This window comes from Hyalella azteca, unplaced genomic scaffold (genome assembly GCF_000764305.2).
Source record: "Hyalella azteca isolate HAZT.00-mixed unplaced genomic scaffold, Hazt_2.0.2 contig4142, whole genome shotgun sequence".
Lineage (NCBI taxonomy): Eukaryota > Metazoa > Arthropoda > Malacostraca > Amphipoda > Hyalellidae > Hyalella > Hyalella azteca.
Window position 1 is genome coordinate 22,600 of NW_025934368.1, and position 22,708 is coordinate 45,307.

Genomic DNA, 22,708 nt, shown 5'->3' on the forward strand with positions numbered 1-22,708 from the left:
AAAGTTTTATTGTTGACCTTGTCTTGGAATATCATGCAGTGAAAGAGCGATAACCAAGGCTTATCGAGAACTGGTCAACTCTTGAGATTAGAGACCGTCTAAACAGCTTCACTACAATGTCGGAGACTAGTACGAAACTATTCGCATGTAAACTGAGGTGCTTCGTGGTCATTAGTGTAAAGTGTAAACTATCGACTACCATTAGGTGACCCGTGGTACACTTATAACAATTCATAATCTAATATCTTACTGTGCGTTTTCAACAAATGACGGGTCAGCGTGCCATGATCGCAGTTTTTACAACACTTCTCTTTAATTTCACTTCTTGTTGTTTTTCTGTAACAAATCTAATAATCGATATTTTTTAACGCACTTCTAATTGTCCAACTGACCTGAAAGTTAGCTTACTTGCGTAAAGTCAGAGACAATGCTTGAATTAATTGACAGAATGAATAATTTGAACATTAAAATTTCGTTGTAAATATAAAAAATATACATTAAAAATAATTTTTTATTTATTAGTAAAAATTTGAAAAATTAAATTTTTTTAAATATATAAAAAGAAAACTAGAAATTCATTGTACAATGTGTAAGTAACAAGGGAGACATGTGGCCTCTTTAGAAGTGTTGTCTTAAGAAGTACTTTTTAAACGCATATTATATTCTAGTGGAAAATTGTTAGAAGGCCTCCTCAATGATCCAGGTTATATAGCTACAGTTCAGCTATGATCAGCTCACACCCGAAAATTCTTCTCATCATTTAGTTTCTAATGAAATGAGTTTATTTTCATATTTTCAAAAGACTGTAGGCCTAAACATGTTGCTATTCATTTGATGACTAATTGGGTGAGGAACTATCATAGCCACTCCAGCACACTTCGAGGATACTTGAATTAAATAACTGGCCGTGCATGAGCCGATTCTAAAACTTAATACATCACTTGACACTGCATGGATACTATGGACTTCACATTCAATTATTCGTCACTTATAGGTTTCAGTCATTAGCCGAAAATCCAGACCAACGTCACATAATTGCAGTGCCTCAATCAGTGTTGAGTTTTTCATCAAGAATGAAGGCTTTTGCTTGTACGTGAACTATTAAGTCTTATTTGCGAATATGCATGCTTTTATTTTGGGAAATATACTCATTAATAGGTACGGAATTGCAACGAAACATGCCCATAATTTTTTTTTATCATTCTTCTACAGGGCATGCATGTGCTCAGAATAGAGCAATGTTAGCTGAATATTTTGAAATTGTGTTGTATCTCAGGAAATTCCAGGCAATTAATTAAGGCGCCACAGTAGAATTTCGCTTATAAAATGAGAAAATCTTACGATTCTGTGTACCTAACGATCTCCAAGCAGCGTACCGGCATCACACAAATGCAAGCAGCGTGACAGTAATATTGAGGCGTTAAGTGGACATTAGTAACGCACTGCAAAACAGCCTATGAAGCGTGTCAGTGACAAGGCGCAATGGAAGACGTTTTGTTTGTATGTACTGTTGATGATTATACTACAACGTAAATATTAAGCATGTTGCATAATAGGGATGGATGATTTGATGAAGAGAACGCAGAGGCACTGGACAGATCGCGGCTAGAAATAAGTTGCTGCTAGCCTTTTGTTACAGTTCTCGTATATAATCGTCGTCAAATTATTACAGTCTATAGCCATAAGCCCGTCATCAGTATTTCAACTAAAATATTCAACAACTAGCAAATTAGCCAACGACGGAATACTTAGCAAGTGTTCCGTGGTAACATAATCCAAAATCCAACGAAAACCAAAGAAACGAAAGAACTTAACTGAAGAAAGACAAGTTGCCACACAAAAATGAGCATGAAACTCCAATTATAGTACCATATGGAAATCTTATAATAATACCGTATGGAAATTTAACGAAAACTTATACTTCCTATTTTAAAACAAATCTACCATAGTAAAATGTAAGTAAATAAATGCCTTCCCAAGTAAAATAAAGAAGTAAAATCATAAATCTAATTCTCCCCTTCCATTTTCAATGCCTCTCGATCATTTCACTAATAAAGGTTTTATTCCTCGGTGACATAGCGGCACGATAAGCTTTGGAGATAAAAGCGTGATCATCCTTATGCATTTCCAGGTTCATGCTTGAGAAGAAAACACTCAAAGTTTCGCGACTATCACCTGGCAATACATGTCTAAAACACGTACTGTGATACTGACAGGACATCCCCCAGCACGATGCTGTCAACATTTGATCATTTGCCAAGATTCTCGGGCGCATGTGCGAGCGATGGCGTACGACAGACGTGATATGCTTCTTGTTTTATTTTTCCGTCACAGCGTCTTGAACAAGTTGAATGACCTCATAGAAAAATTTCATGCCGGCAATTCTTATACTACATTATAACCATTGGTGATTAATTTATATTAAATGGAAAAAACTTTACTAAAACAAAATCTGTGATGGATTCACGAATGATATAGCTAGTTAGTTTGTATTTTGATTATTAATTATATAACTTATAACTGTTTCCAGTGATTTTAATTTTCTGTTTTTGCCTGCGGCGAAATATTCAGTTTTTGAACGCGTTTTTTCTTTCAGATTTTGGCGAAAAATCATATTTTTTCCTTCGTTTCCTTTGCAAAAAATTTTAGCGGAGCGAATACTATCTTAACGTGGTCAGTGTTTATTTGATCATTTGGTATGTTATTCTGTTTTATGTAGATGGTTGTTACTTCTAAAAAGTGAGAGCGTATTAAATGTCATCTGTTATATTTTATTAATTTAATTTCAGCGAGAAAAAATGGCTCAATAATAAATTTGCAATATCTAGAGTCCTCAATTCAAGTTTTATTGAGCTTCTCCGCATGTTTTTGGCGCGGCATTTTAGGAAATCTGTTTAGTGTAGGTGCTGAATGATACCAAATTTCGTGGCTGTCAAATGGACCTGTAAAAAAATGTTCAAATGTCCATACCGAGCCAACTGTTGTGTGGTTGTGAGCTGAGAGGTTAGGCCAGGGGTCAGTCGTGAGCAAGCAATCAAGAGGACTAACAACGTACGAAGATAGACGGCAGAAAACAACGTCGAATGTGATCAAGAACAGTGAATGTTAATATAGACTATGCTACTTAGAATCATTTTAACACTGAAAATATATAAAAAAACAGATGTATAATACAACTCACCAGCGCCTGTGTGATAACCTGTGTAGGACGCAGTTTTGATGTCATGATTTAGCAAAGCTCGCTTGTCTGGGCACGACTTGATATGTTCGCTGTAAGTGCACGTGTTTGCACTGGGATACAATAATTATGCAGAGCACGGATTCGTTCATACGATCTAAGTACACATACGAAGTTACGAACTGAAGGACTGAAGCCGCCGGTTCAGTGTGAGAGTAGCCGTCATCATTGTAGGTCATACGTCAGGTACGGTAGAGGACCAGCACCAGCACCACTACCCAATCCAGAGCAATGAATTGGATATTAGGATGGTGTAATAGATTGTACTGAACAAATGCTATTCCTATGGGGTTTACAGAATTTGGGTTTAGTCATTTGGCAAAAGAATATATGCTTGATGTTATCATTTTTGATAGTCCATTTGGAGAAATAAGTGTTAAAACTAACAACTTGCTTTGGTGATGACTAGTTACTTGATCCGCTCGACCATCTTTTATATTTAATTTTCCAGATTTTAAAGTTCGCTCATGCATAATTTTAATCGTCCTTCAAAGGGTAAACGGAAATTTTTGTTATCTGGTATCTCCAAACACGAATCCATTTATAACTTTCAATAAAGGGTAAGTTGCTGCACCTCAGCTTACAAATGTTCACAAACGCTTGCTTTATGACGGCTCGCACTGGTTTCGTTTGCAAGGTTCATGAATCGCCAGTCAATGTCTTGTGTGGCGGCAAGAGGCGTCGGTCAACATGAGAAAGAAGCGAGTTACGACGAATGAATTGAATTCTGAGAACGGCTACACAAGGCGAGCTTGTGTTGATGCAGCAGATGTATAGGCCTACTTGTTTCCTGAAATTCGTTATTTCTCGAGAGATTTTATGGAGATGTTGACTTCTCATTTCGGTAATACCTCGTTTGATGCAAGCGATAAATTCTCGTTTTATGATGTCGATAATACTTGGTTTGATACAGATGATGACTTCTCGCTTCGGTACAACTTGTCTGATGCTTTCGATAACATATCGCTAAATCGATAATGAATGACTGCCTCTTTGACGAAATAGAGAAATCACTGAGGCTCAGTAAGAACAATCACAGCTGCACTTGCTCTAATAGTAAACGTGTAGCTAACTTGCCTATAATAGAAAGTAAAAAACCGTCACATAAATAAGTTCATTAGTCGGAGCTTTGCACGCTATACTGTGTGGAAACAAGTGGTTAACCTGGAGAATTAAATCACGGGTAAATTGTTAATAATCGACGGTGGGTTCTACAATCGTTACGAACAGAGCTTGTAACATATAATTAAGCAAGTTACCACTGACAGATTAAATGCTCCTTTCAAGGTTCGCACTACCAGAACTCTTTTTCAAAATGAGTAATGATAGCGTGTTTTCGGTTGAGAGGCTTTAAATTAAAGAAAAAGTATGTGTTATGTTTTGCCGATAATTATGTAAGCATAGGAAGTGGTAGCAACAAATTTGACAGAGCTTCGAGGGTAAGAATTTAACTGAACGCCAGCGGAGGCAGGGTGGGCCGGCGCGCAGCATGGCCACGCCGCGCAAGAAGAGCGACGAAGTCCCGGACGGCGGCTGGGGGTGGGTGGTGGTCGCGAGTGCCTTCATGAATTCCGTAAGTGACTTAAAATAGAATAAATTTAGTGTACTCATGGTATCAAAATACCATGTAGATCACTATTATATATTCCGTCAAGAAACTTCAAAATCAGATTATTGTGATATTCAATTATTGTATGATTATTATGATTCAATTCAATTTCCGTCTATGTATTCCGTCAATACATAGACGGAAAATGAAATCTAAAACGAAAGAAAAGCAAAAAACCCCTAAATTTCATGTCAACTTAGAAAACATTTTGTTTTTCAGTTCGTTCTTCTTGGAATTCCCCTTTCATTCGGAATTTTTTTCAACGAGAAACTAACAAGCATGGGGGTGTCGTCTACTACGGTTGCATGGATCTTCAACTTGTTCAACTTTAACTTCAACTTATCGAGTGTGTTCAGCGGCTCATTGTGCGACGTGTTCGGTTGGAGGAAAGTCGGTTTCGTGATGTCCTGCGTCACCAGCCTGGGCTACGTGCTCATGATCTTCGTGCGAGGACCCGGGCTCGTATTCTTTTTATTCAGTTTTGTCATAGGTGGGAACTTGACAAGCATTACCACCATAACAATCGTACTCTTTAAGAGAAATGTTTTTCCTAAATTACTAAAGTATATGAACTTAGAATTGACAACAAGGTCCCAGTAAGCAAGCTGATTTTTAAAATCGAGGAAAAAGAGGTGTAGGAGAATAGAAACATCGAATCAAATTACGTATTCCCACAAACGAAATGTAATGAAGTTGCACTTTGAAATTGTTTTGCTTGGCTTTCTTCATTGGTCGAGTTTATAGAAGTAAATAAGATTATTGCGATCGAACTATTGTTCGTTGCCGTTGTTGCATTTACACTAAATGTGTAATTTAAAGTAAATTGAGGGTCGGACTATAAATGAAATATTGTTTAATACTTTTGGCTCAGTTTATTAACATGATATCTATAGTACTACAACGTTTTTTTATTTTGTAATTGGTGTAGGAGAGTTTATACTATCCATCTCGACAGGTTGCAGCGGGGGTCTGACTTCCATCGTCGGATATCTGACCCTGCCTCACTATTTCGAGGATCACAGAGGTCGCGCGGCGGCCATTATCATCACCGGGGTATCATCGGGTCAGATGATCCTTCCTCTGCTGTTGAGGTTCTTACTAGACGAGTACGGATTCCCTGGAGCCTGTCTGATATTTGGCGGTTTAGTCTTAAATTGTGCCGTTCTAAGCTTGTTATACTACCCCGTGCCCGAAAGACCTATTATTAGAGGAGATGCACTATACGATTCAGTAGTTAATAAAAAAGTACGGACTCCTATGTTGTCGCAAATTTTGAATAATAACGATAATAATGGTGAGACTGAGCCCGACGGCCGAGGAATGTCTGCAATTGAGACGACACAAGAAATCATGAAAATAACATGGAGCCGAGCAAAGAAGCTGCAGCATTTGAAGCTTTTAATCATGACCCTGAGCTTTTCATTTCTGATCATTGGATACCAAAACTTCATGGCTCTGTTGCCGTTCGCAATGGCAACTCATGGACACGCTCCGTCGATGGCGTCGTACTGTGTGTCCGCAGGGGCCGTCGCCAACACTGCTACTCGAATTTTCGTCAGCTGTTTCTCCGACAAAGCTTGGTTCAACCGCAAAACAAGTTACTTTTTCGGCTCCTCCTCTTCCGCGCTCGCAACATTTGGTAGCTAAATTTGGTTGGTTCTAGATTTGTTAGCCTAAAATAATATAAATTTGGCAAAGATGGATGACAAGACGAATTTTTTGTCTATGTTCATTGCGAATTGTGAAGAATTCTGGTTTATAATTTATTCCTATTAAATGTTTTCTGCATCTATGAATAATAATAATTATGATTAATAATTTTTCCTCTAGCTCTTATTGAAATGCCTTGAATGATAAGTACTGTACTATTGTTTGAAAGTTTTGAGTGGGCATTTGTTCCTTCCGATTTTCTGCACAAGTTCAATTCATCCCTTGTTTTGTGCTGCATATAAATCAATATATTTCTAATATATTTTTGTTTCTATTGATTATAATTTACAGCGACAGTTTATTTCCTACACGACGTGCGGTGGATAATGGCGTGCCAAGTAATCTGGGGTGTTGGCATCGGTGCGATACTGAGCGTCTTCCATAGCCTCATGATCGACACGTGCGGCCTGTCCCTCTACAACGCCGGCGTGGCGGTCACGGGGCTGCTGCTCGCCTTCATCTCCATCGTGACCGGACCAATAATCGGTATGTTTTACACCTGCAATTGTGAATTATAGAAATCCACGACTTAGATAAATTATAATGTAAGCCAATTTAGGCGCTAAAATTAGTTGAATGTGTCATTTGCAAAGTGTGGTACGTCAAGTCGTAGACAAGAATCTTTAGTAACTAAGAATATTAGTCAGACAACCGGTATCTTTGTGCGTTCATGTTCAGAACTTAGTGAAGCAAATATAACGAGGGTTTATCATAATTGCGGAGCGATTAAATTGTGATTTCATGATGATGTTGCTGAGATGAGTTAAAGTATCAAGTTTAATCCTATTACTTTGGTGCATTATTTTAGTACTGTTTTAAAGTTAGTTTTGGCCATGATTGCTGCGTGCTGCAGGAGTGTTGTTTTAGCCTTGTTTGCTGCTTGCCGCAGGAGTGTTGTTTTAGCCATGTTTGCTGCGTGCCGCAGGAGTGTTGTTTTAGCCATGTTTGCTGCTTGCCGCAGGAGTGTTGTTTTAGCCATGTTTGCTGCGTGCTGCAGGAGTGTTGTTTTAGCCATGTTTGCTGCTTGCTGCAGGAGTGTTGTTTTAGCCATGTTTGCTGCGTGCTGCAGGAATGTTTTTATGGTCGGGTTGGAGAGAGTAAATCTGGGTGATATAGGCTTTTGGATTTAGTGGCCTTGAACAATAATATGTGCATTTCAAGCGCGTTTTCTAGTTCGTTTTGGGGCTTAATATGTGTGCCGTGTAGCGTTTTATTCCGTACGCTGAAGGAGATTTGTTCAGTCGTATGTGTGAGCTCATACTTTCATGTAACAGGACTGGCGGCAGACTACACTTCGTATGGAGTTAGCATTGCCATGGCAGCGACATTTGAGTTGTGCTGCGCCTTGCTGTGGCTGTTTATGCCGCTCGCTAGGATGCACGACCGAGAAAAGTTTGGGGACTTGGAATCAGAAGACAGCGAATCCGAACAACGCTCAGCTGCTGGTGACGAATACGACAAAGGAGCAGTTCGTCTCAAGTCTGGGTTTATGGCAAATTCTGCTGTGATGCTAGCGCGAAGAAATTCTCAGAACTTTAAGAGCCCGTCTTCTATAAGCCTGACTTTCTGAAATCGAAATTCGGTTTTCAGAAGTTTGAATGAATGTAAAAATTTAAGTATGATAAAAGTGAACTCGTCGTGCAGGAGGATTAAGTTAGAAACAACGAACCTGCACTAAAACTTATTACAAATAAAATTATATTCTAAGGAAATTACATGTTATCATACAAAGTATGTACATTATATTTCTAAGTTGATCGTCTTCATCAAGATTTTTTGTGATTGTAATAATATTAACAAGAATGTTTCATTGCTATAACAATAAAAAGGTCTAACTTTCTCTCATCGAGCTCATTTGTTGAATTGATGGCGGTGCTTCTTCGCTACCAAGAATTACGGAGGGAATTAAAGTTGTAGTCATGCCGCTGACAGGCTCTCTTGCAGATGAGGCTCCTCTTTCAGGTACCATGCTGCTTTTATTGGCTCCGTATAGGCGAAGAATAGAATCGGAAAATTCTGAGTCTAGTTTAGGAGATTGGCGTGAGTCTAGTCTATGTGCAGGATGAGAGTCTCGTCTTGAAGCAAATTGAGAGTTTTGCCGAAAAGCTGGGTAAGATTCTCGTCTGGAGGGATTTCGTGTTGATGGTAACGGACTCAAACGAGGATGAGATGCATTGCGAGTGCTGCGCCTGGACGAGACGATGGAGGCTCGTGCCTCCTTCATAGTGTGACGTATCGCCCACGGCATGAAGAGCCACAGCAACGCAGACGAAGCCTGCGCAATCGCCACTGCAACCAGGCTCCAGGTGTACGATGAAGTCTTGTCGCGAATGTGACCTGCGGCAAATGTGGTTTAGTGTCGATTGACTTAATTTGCAAAGTTGATGTTAAAGTTGGGCCGAATCCATCTAAAAGTACGCACTGCCTCGTGTTTATTGGTGAACCCCTTGTAAAAGTTTTTTGTTGTCATCAATAAAATTCTTTCAAAGTTTAGGACATACTTGTTCAGAGTTACGTGCCATATTTTTTATCAAAGCATTTAGGAGAATACCATTATGATCTCGAAGATAACGGTAGTTAATTTATACTGTGACTGTATTGCGAGATATTGTCCGAATTGAAAATAAATAGCAACCGAGACAAAAAAAAAGTCATTCTAAGTTGTGAAATGAGGTAAAAAGACACAAATTCAACTTATATGCTAAACTGATCACTATTTAAGAATAATAACTCAATAATTATGATAGATTACTCATGTGAAAAAAATGGGTATCTTTTAATATTCGCACCGAATGCTGGTCCAGCGGAGATTGAGATGAAGGCTAGTAGGAAGACAATGACTGTGGTGCCAGACTCATAGTTGCTGATGCCGACCATGTCAATGAGAAGCACCAGGAACATGGAACTCGAAGCTGCTAAGCCGACGCCCCACACAACGAAAAGTGGCATCAAGTACGAGTAGCTATCCATTAGAAATGGAGTCACTAGAATGAAATCGAAGGAACAGACGTTAGAAATGCCATAAGACCTGCACTGGAGAATTAGATCTTGACTAATGTAGAGCAAAACATAAGAAAGGAGATAAAAAATATATATTCAATATAAACGGAGTTTTTAACGGTTGCATGACGAAGCAAGAGAAAATGCAGTCCAAAAAATTATCTTCCAAAGTGATGAAATAAAGCGTAAATTTACTTAAAACCATTTGAGCTGCTGAGGGCAAAAATAAAATGGCAAAATAATAACAAAATGGCAAAAATAAACAAGTGTCAACGTGAAGTTGCAGAGTTCCGTTGCGTTCTGAATTGATCTATCATTCTATCGCTTCACCCACAGGTGGTTGTAGTAGTTCAAAACATATTCGTACGATATCAGTGAAAAAGCCACAAAGGAAATTGAGGACTATATCGATAAAAGCAAACTAAAATACGCTAAAATTTCTAGCAAAGGAAGCGGTTCTTTGGAGGTTTCTTACTTTGGTGCAGGCATGAACAAATGTTTATTAGTCAGGACGCATTGCGCTCAGTTTTGGTGTTACAACGTTCAGGGTAATTGATGAGTCGACTATCTTGGAACATTAAGTCCAGCAGTACGGCAAGAATATTTTCTGTAGTCAAATAAATTGCAAAGTGATTGTTTGCTGGTTATTTTTACACAGCATGAAAGTGTAATGAATACCTGTCAAGGGCGCATTATTACTGGCTTTGCTTCCGTCAAATACCGAACGCATTTTAATGCCTGGAAAATGAACTGCTCTAAAAATTATTGAGAGGATCCGCATTAAAAACAAAATTGTAAAATTTACCTAATCTCATGGGGGGTTGTTGACCACACTCAATGGACAATTATTATTAAAATTAAACGTAAAAGCTTGCTTATCATCAAACGCGCTTATCCTGAACATGAAAAGTACTTACGGAAAGAACACACGCTGACGATGATCAGTCCAGTTATGTAGACGTACTTGCGGTTCACCCATTTGGAGTCAGCTATGCAAGCTACCAAAACTCGTACGGCTATGTTACCGATTCCAGTCAATGACACAGCATACGATGCCTCATTTGCAGAGTACCCGTGGGCTCGCATGGCAAACGGCAGCATGGATACGTAGTTCATGGTACTAACTAAAAACAGAGCTACACTTAATGAAAGTAACAAAAGAGTTCGGTTCTTCATTCCCTTCAAATTAATGTTAGTTGTTTTCAGAATGTCAGCGCACAGTTCACAAAATGTCAAAGATTGTGCTCCTGTCTCGGTTTCTGGAACGATAGTTTTTGTCGTGTCGGTCGTCTGCAGCAGCAGAGGATCAGTTCTTTGACCATCGGTGCGAGAATTTACTTCACGCTTGCGACACAAGACTTGTGGTGACTTTAGAGGTCGAAATAAGGCACAAGCCACTGTACAATTTAGCAGTAGTCCACCATGTATTAGGACCGCTCCGGAGAAACCATATTCTTCTTGCAGGTAGCGTATCAACAGCGGGAAAATCACGTAGCCTATGGGAATGCCCGCAGAAAAAAGTGAGTTCGCCATGCCCCTTCGCTTGTGGAAGTAGGCTGGCAGGATGAGGAAACAAACCATGATCGAAGTCCCACCCAGTCCTCCTACAAACAAAAAGGTTTCAATTCATTAGTAAATTGTTCGTTTTACAAGTAGGCACGATGCACCCTTAAATTAAACCAATTCAACGAGCAGAAACAATACCATCACGAACGAAGCGAGATGCATTGTAAAAAAAAAAACATTACTTTGTTAACAATGAAATAAGCATCTTTCTCCCGTGATTTTTCAATGTTGGTTAATTTTCAAAGTTGAAATCTCAACTCACCAATTAGAATACCGAACATGATGAAAACGAAGAGCGGAGACCTCGACAAAGACATGAGAATGAAAGACACAGCCAGCAGGAAAGTGGCGGTGCAACCGACAACCCGCCACCCGAAATGCTTGATTAGCGCCCCGCACAACACTGAAGTGATGTTCCAGACGAACATGTGGATGTTGAACACCCAAGCGAGGGTGGTGGAGGACACACCTTGGTCTTGCATGACGTCGTTGAAGAGCACGCCGAAGCAGGGTGCAATGCTGAGCAGGGACAACTATAGGGAGCGCTAAGCGTTACGTTATAAGTTTTACAACATGAACTATGAACAGCGTTTCTATAACGATTATTAGCTAGATTTCCTGCTGGGATTTTTCCTATACGTTTTGTTTAATTCAAATTTAATTTAATGATTGTTTGCCCATTGTTTAACATTTGGTTCCATTCGCTAAATAAATTTCAAATGTTTATATTTGATCGATTTCATATGATCTACAATCTAATATTCGAACTAAAATGAGACGAGGTGGACATTCTCGGCAAACTTATTGCAGAATTATAAATATTAATGACAAAAAGAAATCATAATACTTTGAGCCCATGTAAAAATTATGTAGGCTCAAAGTTTATTAGTATTGCTGAGTGTATAGTGATAACTCACTATAACATAACTCACTCCTTATATATATATATACGTATATAATGAATGAGTTATGCACACGATTCGTACAGAGGAGATTACTATCCAACTCACCGCCATGAAGACAGCCCCCATCAGCACCAGCCAGCTCCATCCGCCGTCTGGAGCGAGTTCACCACCTAGAGGCTCCCCCACCCACTCGTACTGCAGATTTGTGACCCCGGCCGCTTCATTGCCAGTCGTCGCGTCAGGGACAACACCTTCTGCAACTTCTGTTCCATCTGCGACTATTGGCTTATGATCTTCCGTCGCCACCGCTACTCGTAGAGGTCGTAGGTCGCGTGGTACGGTATTTTCCGCATTAATTTCTGGCAATATATCAAAACTAGCCGATGTCACTATGATTTTTGGCACGACTAAAGTAGAATTGACTAGGTCGTTCACAGACCAACCAATGGGCAAGGAATTTATACTTTGTACTGGCGTTGATTTTTTCATTTTGTTAAAAGTCGGCAAGACTTAAGTTTTGGGAGGCGAAGCTACCGTCAAAATATTAAGTGGGGGTTCACAGAGATTCATAATTCATCAACACTCAACTTGACAATCAGAAAGATGTTGTGTCAGCAATAGATTAAACTGGTCCTTATGAATAAATGTCTTGTATGTTAAGAAGGGCGCCAAACACGAAATCAGTCAATTTCTTATGAATACTCTCTGAAATGTGTGTTATATCATTATTTTGATCAAATCCCTGATGAACCATGAATTAAAAGTGAAAGAGAAAATTCCCCACATCTTGTTTATAAGCGTTTCTCAGACCAGCTGAAATCAGCTCAAAAACTTTATATATACAAAATATTTATTGAATAGAACTACTAAATTTACAGGAAAGACATTAAAACGGAAGTGCATATTGTATGGTTGAAGGTACGTAAAAACCTATCGACTAATAATAGCACACAGATAAGCGCTTAAATCATTGACAAGGAAAGGTTCTACTGTGAGAATATGCACCAAGATCTCAAAACCTAAAGCACCAGAGATGGAGCCTAAGATCTTGAAACCGCACTCAGTCATGCCGTACAAATCGCCTCTACTGTACATTGTGTCCTTCACGCTGAACAGGACGACATGACATTCATTTTAGTCACCACCTCTAGTGCGATTAAATGATCTGAATGTTTTGTTGTAATCTAATCACTAGAGCTATTTTTTATTAAATAGGCTGAGCCAAAGCAAAGAATGTAACGAAAGGTATCGTCGTATGAGCCACAAATAGGCAGGCATCAGTTGGCTGCAAAATATGTCACTGTAGTTATGAATAGAATAGAATAGAAAGGTCGGCACTGAAGAAATAGGCCCATGGCCTGTTGCCGATTCTTGTACTTTTCGTGACTTGATTCACAAGGGATCCAGCCTTTCGAACCCGATCTTTTCATAAACTGAGGATTGATTTTGATAGCTGCTGGACTTATTGCCTGCGTAAGCTGCTAGGCATTTTAAGACTGAACATATACTCCTGCATAGCTTCGTCTAGTCTGTTCTTGCAGGCGTTCATGCTCGGAGCGTCAACGATGCTATCAAGAAGGCTGTTCCACATGTCGGTGACTCGAAGCGAGAAGAAATGTTTTCGCATGGATTTGTTACAACGCAGTTTTTAGCGCATTTTCTCATTTATGGAAAAAATGCACCATTGTGCTCGCCATGTCCGTCCGTCCGTCTGTCCTTCCGCGACTTCACGTTTTCTTCGAAGAGAAAATGCGCCCTCTGTCACTCACTGCAGTGAGTACTGAGTTTTATCTTTTTAGTTTATAGCCGTGGCCCCTGGTGTTGGTTCTTGTTTTAAATTCTTCTTTATCCTTCTGGGTCCTTGTATAAGCCATGAGTATACTTGCATGCTTCAATGAGGTCCCCACGCAGACGTCGATAACTGAGGCTGGGAAGCTTCATAATCTTTCCTCATAGGACTTGCCCTTCAAGCCCGAAATTATCCTTGTTGCACGTCTTTGAACACTCTATAATAAATTTTTGCCCTTTTCAAGTTTCGATGACCACACGATGTTTCCAAACTCAAGGTTCGGGCGCACGACAGCATGTAGCCATTTCTCATCGACATCATTTGTGGGCCTACCGAAAAAAATATCAGCGTGGCGACAAGCAATAGGCGAAAACAATATACAAATATGAAAGACATGATTAAGGTTTTCGTTAGCATTGATATGATCGTAACATCAGACGACTATTTCTATTCATCGCGTGAACCCAGAGACCAGACGCGCGTTCAGTTGAGACACTACAGAAGCATTGTTGTTCTCGTCTTGACCGTGAGCCGCATTCCAATGGCAATTAAGCTCGAAGTAACCTACAATCTTGAGGGTCGCGTTGCCTCATACGTTGAAACCGTTATACTATTTATTGAGACCTGTAAACGCAAAGGTAGGCTGTGACTCTTTTGCAGTATCTTAGTGATTGAATGACGTATTACATGCTTGTCACCTTCAATGCCTGAATGAGATGGAATGCATGGCGCAATTAATAACACATTCATATCAACGCATCAGGAGTCTTCAAAACAGAAAAGATAAATTCACAAAAAGTGCAACATGGTTTGTTCGGTGGTTATTTTTTAGGGTAATTCCCAAGCCTTCTGTACTGTGATTTTAAATAGCTTGACAATCTAAATTAATAAATAATAAATGTATTAATTAATATCAATACGTCATTTGCACCTGCGAAAGTATTTTTAAAATGATGGTAATGAATACAATTCAGAGTCTCTTGAAATGCATTGCCTGACCTTGGCAAAATAAACACACAAGTATTTCTGACAATTCAGGTGTCGTGACGATAAACTCTCAAGACGAAATCTTTCTTGTTTACAAGGATTACAAATAAAGCGGATTTCCGGGTGGTTCTTCACAGTATATATATATTATTCTCTTAATACTTGTAAACTTCTCATAATCCACAAAACTGGTTTGCATTGTAGGCAGTCGCTAGAGCCAGCTGGCGCCATGCCGAAGGTGGTGGGTCAAGTTAAGCGTTAACCTCTCGCCTGGACTATTGCTGGTCGAGGCACCGGTTTGCCTCAGCCGTGGCAAGTGAAAACATGCAGCGCAGACCATGGCGTCCACAACAAATGCATGAATCATAATGTGTCGAGCCATCGAATCTTTCCCGAATAAAAAATTGAATACGACAATAATTTATAGTCAATGGTAATAATTTACTCAATTGTAATATTTTACCTTCCCTGCATAATTTTTACGTGAACGATCAACAGGAGGGGGCTGAGCAGTGCGTTCCTTGCCTTGAAGCATCAAATATATAAACAGATTTGGCAAGTAAAATATTGTGAGTCTTACATGAGACAGCAAGTTTGACTGAGATGGGGAGTAACTTCTGCCATGTATCTTCTAACAACTTGGATGGTCAGTGAGTAGACTTACTCAAGTAATGTTTGATGAGGACTTTTCTCACCTGAACCATGCCAGCTGCATCTTAATTAAGAGTGGGTGGCAAACGCAGCAGTTCAGAAATTCAAGCCGCGCCGGATGAGAATTAGGAGATTATTTTTAGGTAAAACTCCAAAAAACAGGTTATTAAAAAATAAAACTTCGTCAAAGACAAGCTGTAAATTCAATTTTTTTATGCTCCTAATTAAAAAGACCACTGTGATAGAATTTAATTTTTTATTAAAACTTACGAGTCACATATCAGTAATCAAAAAGTTGGAGCTTAATCCGAGTCAAAAATTAAGACCGAAACATTTATGAGGAAAAAGTACAATAAAGTCTTTGGCTACAAGTCTGGTCAAGTGTGGCACGTAGCAGGTCACAAGTCTGATCAAGTGTGGCACGTAGCAGGTCACAAGTCTGATCAAGTGTGGCACGTAGCAGGTCACAAGTCTGATCAAGTGTGGCACGTAGCAGGTCACAGCTTCACAGTCAAGGCACAGCACACAATGTCATGGAAAGTGTCATGGACGAGCCGCATTAGCTTTGCTATTGCAAAGACTTTGGAGTTGTCTACTTTTCTTTTATGTTGCAATCAGGTGCGATCTATACCTGAAATAGTTGCCATGATGCAAGTTATTTCGATATAAGATTAACCAATTATATTATGTTGCCTCTGAGGTTCGAAGAGAGAATGTTATATTTAAGGTTCAAAGAGAGAACGAAAACAGGCGTCACCTGAGAACAGCCCAATGTTTATCTGTACATTCATTTAAAGGAAACCTATATTCTTCCTAGCCACTTAATAGCAAGTTCAGGATTCAAACAGAAGGTTGTAAACTTGTAACCAGATAGACTTGGATAATAACTCACGTTTGAGTTTTTCATTTACTGGGACAAAAATTGCAAGTACCAAAGAATTGCGGATTATGTTCTGGTCTTATAGAGTAAACGAAAAGAGCTTTATAAACAGCTGAGCGATGTTCTTCACCAATAGGTATAAGGGTCAAACACAGACTATACTCCTCACACGCTACCACTCGAACCGGCTGCTGCAGCTACACTGAAGGTGGCAACCCTCGACCACGAAGTTGCGACAGGTTTTCCTTTTGCAGTCACTGGTGGGATCACAGCTTAGATCCTGATATGCAGTAAATAAAGAACGTACCACAATCCAGGTGATTCCTTTCAAGGAAGAGACAATTCATTACGTAAGAAGTTATATCATAAACTTTTGATGTAGTTTCTCCAACTAAATGTTCTTGTACGGATATAATCCTGTTTACCATAAGCTTTGTTTCAAAAGTCTGAAGATTAGGAGAAGAAGTCCTTGTACGAGTACGTAAATAGAAGCATAGAGAACACTTGTCTCGAACGTTCGGGCTAGACACACTGAGCTCCACGGGGCGGAGCATCGTCATTTTTCATGACCTCCTCATATGTATATGTGCTATTCGTCCTAAATCAATAAAAGACGGGCTCACATGTATGACAGTAGTAATTGATCCGAACTTAAATGACTTGTAAGGGGCAGCATTGCTCGAGTATAATTAAAAAGAAATTAAATAGTTCAGCCAGGCTAAACGATATGAGATGTTTTGTAAATTTATTCGCAGAACCTGCCAGCGACACTAAACACAGCAACGTGAAAGAAGTCAGATTCACGCTAGAGTCCTGCGAATATAATATTGAGATATTCTAATATCTTAATATTAGAATGTTATGTATAGGAAATGACGAGCTAAGTTATAAGTAAAATTTTCTACCCTTAATGCAAAATAGGTCCGAAAAATCACGTTAAAACCCCTATGACTCAAAACCCATTCTCGACTATAAATTGTTGGCATCTGATTGTTATCCGCCTTTCTAATGAAAATTCTATTAAAAAGCACCAGAGCAGCGGCAGTGATGACAACGCTCTAACAGCAGTCGAGAGACAGCTTGTTTGTTCTTATTCGGTGAAGTCGGTTGATGATTGGGAGAAGATGGTTGGTGATGTAGCGATGAAGTATCGGGACAGATCATTGCTGCGCCTTCGTGCATGTCCCTCTTCCTATTCCCGTCTCCCATCCGCAGTATCCTATTCGCTTCGTTTTCACCTTGTTCCACTAGTGACTAGAATGACTAGATCCACTCTACTCCAGCCGCCCGGGACTCTGGACCTATCACCCTGCCCATTGTCGGATCGAATCGCCCATTGGGGCCAAGCCTTCAGACCTTATAAGCTGTAAGTCCGACAATTAGAAGTGCGAAATTTTTTCTCTTGGACGGTATTTTTGGTAAGAGGAGTTCAAAGCCGCGTCACGGTCTGAATTTAAAATGAAGATGAAGTGCGGAGTTAATTTTAACTACACAAAGGAATTTATTTAATGTATATATTAACTGATTGAACGATTATAGAATAGATTTTTAATTTATATACATCTGAATTGATCTAATAATCTGAAACTGATGAACTGATTTTAATTGATCTAGCTGGCTGCTATGCTTTCGCTTTGAAGGTGATGACATGCTACGTTGAATCGAACCCGACGTCATTCACCTTACGCGACGTCGGTCCTTCATTGAACGAAGTTTTGCGGGGTTTGCGCTATTTAAACAAGATTTTAAACATTCTCTTCAGATTTCAAGATCACTGTACGCACGGCTAAATAAATAAAATTATTCAAATGGATTAAATGACTAATGACTAACTCGATTTCTCTCTCGTTTTGAAATTCGAAGGAAACCATTCTCCACGTAGTAGTAAATTAGTGATCTGTAAATGCATCGCAAGCACTCATGGCATCAGAAAAAATCATGTATTCTGAATCAATTTAAAGCGCTTATGTTACATTTTGATTGAATTCGCCCAAGGGAAGAATTTATGATATTTTTTCATCGAAAAACTCTAACATGAGGGAGACTTTGTTAACACCGTTCATCGACAAGAAAGAAGATCATCTTAGGAATTAGAAAGAACTAACATTTGCTTAGATGACGTAAAATTTTTTGCTTCATCAATGTGCATTGCCGTTACCAGGCGTGTCTGCGTGAGCGGATGCGGTCATCATCTGACCTGGCGGAGCGCACACGAGCAGCCGTGACACGCGAGCAACCGCATGCACCAGCTTTCAAACAGAAGCTACGAAATGTGTTGGTACTGAGTACTACTTATTGCCGATTGTAAGAGTATTTTCTTCGGTTTAACAATTAATTGTGTGGACTTTCATTTGCTTGAATCAGAACTGCGGTACAATATAATAAACAGACTTGTGTCCGAGAGTATTTTGCGGATACAAATCCTCATGTGTTTACCAGGTGACCTAGTTAGCTTTTATAGTACACTTATACTGCTACTGTTACTGTTACTGCTTGCCTGAGACGCTGAGACACCAGCTTACACAGCAGATGTGGCACGAGGACAAGAACGCGATGAACGGAGATATGAAGCCTATACATGAGCTGCGAATCTTAGTAAGATTCCCAGTAACTAACAAGTACGCTGCAGTGTAACTCACGTTAGAGCTACTCCGACCTATTGGAGTAACTCTAACCTTTATCGTAACTCTCATGTATTACCACCCCGTATCAAGATAAGTTCTCTAGACAGATGGTGTCTTACTTATCCCTCACACACGCTCTTAGTCAACGAATCCCTGTCCTCAGGTTCAGGTAGAAATATATAATAAGTCTGCGGGCGCATAAACGTGCCTCTGGGACACTTGCGTGGGAAGGCGTCTATAAGAAGAGTACACGCGCTGTGTGAGTAAATCTTGATCGAGTTACTTAACTTCCCCTGGAAATGGCGTTTAAACTGAACTGCTCAGTGTGTCTCGTAGCGACGCTGGTGTTGAAGGTGCTGGCAAGGCAGTACCTTAGTTTCCACACTTTGCAGTAAACCCAACATTCCAACAGCCCGAAAATATCAATCGTGAAAAAATATAACTCAGTACTCACTGCTGTGAGTGACAGAGAGCGTATTTTCTCGTCGACGAAAACTTGAGGTCACGGACGGACGGACAGACGGACGGACAGACGTACGGACAGACAGACAGACGGACATGGCAAGCACAATAGTGCATTTTTTCCATAAATGAGAAAATGCGCTTAAAACACAATCAAATTATTTGTACATGAATTCATATATATCATATACAGCCATTTTAACAGAGCAATTAGGCTCAACAGAAAATTATTCCGAAGCTGCAATATAAATTAACGCAGCACACTCGAGTTCCGATGTTCCAACCATGCCATCCTATTGTGCGGGGCCTGCTGCCGACGCCGCTGCGACGACGAAACCATACGTTGAAACTTGAAGCAGCGTCTGTAATCATTTCCATGTGTGATTTCACCCAATAATAGCTTTCTTTGTTCATATATTATTTATCACATTGGTTTAATAGATATTATTAATTTAAGGATATTTATTGCTCCTGACATTATCAGTTGCGCGTGTTGAGATGCTGATAAAGCGCAATGTTCTCACGTTTTGTATTCACGAGATAAGAAAGAGATATCTTTCTAGGCCGTCGCATACACCAGAGGCATGAGGAATAATGACCTGTAGACGCGCGTTCACTAGCGTGGAGTGTGCAAAAATTTTTGGAAATTAGTTATCCGACTCTAATTGTTTCATGTGATCACATTCTAAATGAATCACTTTTAAAAGCTTACAATCAAGCCATTTTGCAGTTACTGTAGAAACATAGAAAATTATAAGATATGTGAATTAGAGAGTTATTTTGATTTTAGTGCCTATTTTTGGAAGGTTATCGTCTTGGATTATCGAGGTGATACATTGGAAAGAAACATCTACATTTCAATTATAAATGTGTAAACAAAGTGTGGCATAATTCGACTTGTAAGTTGCGCGAGTGAGAACCTCTTTTAGGCCTTTATTGACTGGAATATGTTGCGGTATCATAATTGAAATTCAATTATGTCATTAAACGATACTAAAAGTTGGTTTTTAGCACGTGTACGTGGAGAACAGGCCACGCTGCTGAGATTTAGTTGTCTGGTGGACCGTGCAACATTGGTGAGAGTATGTAGCATACACACCAAGATATTTCAAAATGTTTATTTTTAGCAAAAATATGAAAAAGACCATTCTAGACATTCTTACTAATAAAGTTAGAAGCTGTCAACATTAAGGAACCTTTATCAGATAACGAATTAAAAAAAGTAGTTTTGTTCTCTCCATCCTAATGTTTACTTATTCTTGATAACAGCCATTTGATGTTTACCTGCCATCGTCAGAGATCGAAAAACATTCCGTGATTTATCACTTGTGAAATTTACATCTCCTTTGCTAAGCTTGATTGACGATCTATTTGAAGCCAGCCAATATTATGAGAAAACAAAAGGTTACGACGAGTTAATTTTAAAATTTTCATTTGTGAGGTTTTTTAGACCATTATATAGATGATAAAATTTCCTTCTTCCTGTTATTTTTTACATATTTCCCTTCTGCTTGTACTGAATTTTGGCACACTTCAAAATTTACTCATTTTGAAGCACTACTTCAAATGTCTTGGAATGTCATAAAAGATATTTGTCTTTGAATGTCTTAGAAAAAACATTTAATAGACGAAATCATATCTTTTAAATGTTTACATGACAAGATGATGATTGCCCTACATTAAAGTATTTTCTGCTACCAGGCTTCCCCAGGAAACTCGAGCAATATATATGACGCTATAATCCTTGGCCATTGACAGTAACTCTACAAATCATGCAAATTATAAAAAATTACGGACTAGTTTAGTTGATCGGGTTATTTATGATTTTGGCGAATAACTCCATTTTCAAAAAATTTCAATCATTCACCATGAATGAAACTTCAACAAGAGTGACTTCGATTGGAGACAACATTGCAGTGAGTCAAGCACTTTCACAGGAAAGAGAGAGTAAAAAGCGAAGTAAGTTCGAACGCTGGCCAAATTCCTCCTGCTATGAACAGAAAGGAAACCAAACTATAGTCAGGATAACCGCGCTTGCAATAAACGAAGAAGAACCGCTGGTCATGGGCGAGTTTGATAAAATTTTGACAAGCAAAGGAAGCTGCCCGGAGAAACGTATAGCCCCTGACGGCGGCTGGGGTTGGGTGGTGCTGGCAGCATGCATATACAACACGGCGAGTATCTAAACCTAGTAACTACACATAAAATCTATATATTATAGTCTTATCATTTATGAAATACATATTCTTAACAGAAAATTAATTAAATTAATTTACTGCTCTGTAAAACTCATAGATGAAAAATTTAATTTATCGTTAGCACGGATTTAAAAATTTTTCAACGCCCTATTCATGAACTTTTCATAATGTCACTAGATTGCTTGAATCGCAGATTCACTAAAAATTTAAAAGCGAAGAAAACGGCACAAAAATTCAGCATTTCTCTATTGAAAACGTTTCGGAGACCAGCTCCATCGTCAGTTCGATAAATCTAGAACACAAATACAGTCAGAAAATTAATAAAGTTTGGAGTCAAAAGAAAAAAAAAACAAAAAACAACAGAAGTTAAAACCTAAATTTACAGGCAAAGGACAGAATAATAAAGAAATACCTATCTATTCACAATTTCTAATGGATAAGAACTGTAGGCAGCATTCAAACTAGGCTTCTCTTTAAAGTTATACAATGATTCCAAAATGCGTAGATCGGAAGCACCAGAACTAAAAGCTAAAACCTTAAAGTCAGTGTTGGACACCGGAACGTTGCACTGTTCGGCGTGAGTGCGCACAGCCGAATGAGAAAGGCGTGATAGTAACTGCCCAGTCCTATAACTCCTCCCTTTATGCTCAGCGACCCTAGTGTAAAGGTTGCGTGCCGTCATCCCAACGTACGAAGATGCACATCGTGCACGACTAAACTTTGTTTAAAAATATTCATGATACTGTTATTGGTTTGAACCAAATTTTTTTTCTGCGCATTTTGGAATCATTGCATATCTTTAAAGAGAAGCCTAGTTTGAATGCTGCCTACAGTTCTTATCCATTAGATATTGTGAATAGATAGGTATTTCTTTGTTATTCTGCCCTTTGCCTGTAAATTTAGGTTTTAACTTCTGTTGTTTTTTGTTTTTTTTTATGACTCCAAACTTTATTAATTTTCTGACTGTTTTTGTGTTCTAGATTTATCGAACTGACGATGGAGCTGGTCTCCGAAACGTTTTCAATAGAGAAATGCTGAATTTTTGTGGCGTTTTCTTCGCTTTTAAATTTCTAATGAACTTTTCAATTT

General features: G+C 39.1%; 2 protein-coding genes across 2 annotated transcripts; one reads left to right on the forward strand and one right to left on the reverse strand.

The window, feature by feature from the left end:
- Positions 1-4,071: 4,071 nt before the first annotated feature.
- Positions 4,072-8,397, forward strand: LOC108680539 (monocarboxylate transporter 12-B-like). The gene is made up of 5 exons (XM_018169370.2): positions 4,072-4,811; positions 5,067-5,337; positions 5,803-6,486; positions 6,849-7,043; positions 7,832-8,397. The coding sequence occupies exons 1-5, from the start codon at positions 4,728-4,730 to the stop codon at positions 8,125-8,127; spliced, it is 1,530 nt and encodes a 509-aa protein (XP_018024859.1). The 5' UTR covers positions 4,072-4,727; the 3' UTR covers positions 8,128-8,397.
- On the reverse strand, positions 5,781-12,974 carry LOC108680538 (monocarboxylate transporter 6). The gene is made up of 5 exons (XM_018169369.2): positions 12,134-12,974; positions 11,386-11,656; positions 10,475-11,161; positions 9,347-9,541; positions 5,781-8,894 (listed from the first exon to the last, which is right to left on the reverse strand). The coding sequence occupies exons 1-5, from the start codon at positions 12,515-12,517 to the stop codon at positions 8,389-8,391; spliced, it is 2,043 nt and encodes a 680-aa protein (XP_018024858.1). The 5' UTR covers positions 12,518-12,974; the 3' UTR covers positions 5,781-8,388.
- Positions 12,975-22,708: the final 9,734 nt, after the last annotated feature.

Bases quoted from the DNA above. Each gene is read 5' to 3' on its own strand.
- LOC108680539 (XM_018169370.2), top strand. From the start codon at position 4,728: ATGGCCACGCCGCGCAAGAAGAGCGACGAAGTCCCGGACGGCGGCTGG. The intron at 4,812-5,066 runs GTAAGTGACTTA...TTTGTTTTTCAG, and splicing joins CGAGTGCCTTCATGAATTCC to TTCGTTCTTCTTGGAATTCC. The intron at 7,044-7,831 runs GTATGTTTTACA...TTCATGTAACAG, and splicing joins CGTGACCGGACCAATAATCG to GACTGGCGGCAGACTACACT.
- LOC108680538 (XM_018169369.2), bottom strand. From the start codon at position 12,517: ATGAAAAAATCAACGCCAGTACAAAGTATAAATTCCTTGCCCATTGGT. The intron at 11,162-11,385 runs GTGAGTTGAGAT...TTTTGTTTGTAG, and splicing joins CATGTTCGGTATTCTAATTG to GAGGACTGGGTGGGACTTCG. The intron at 9,542-10,474 runs GTAAGTACTTTT...ATTTCATTCTAG, and splicing joins CGTCAGCGTGTGTTCTTTCC to TGACTCCATTTCTAATGGAT.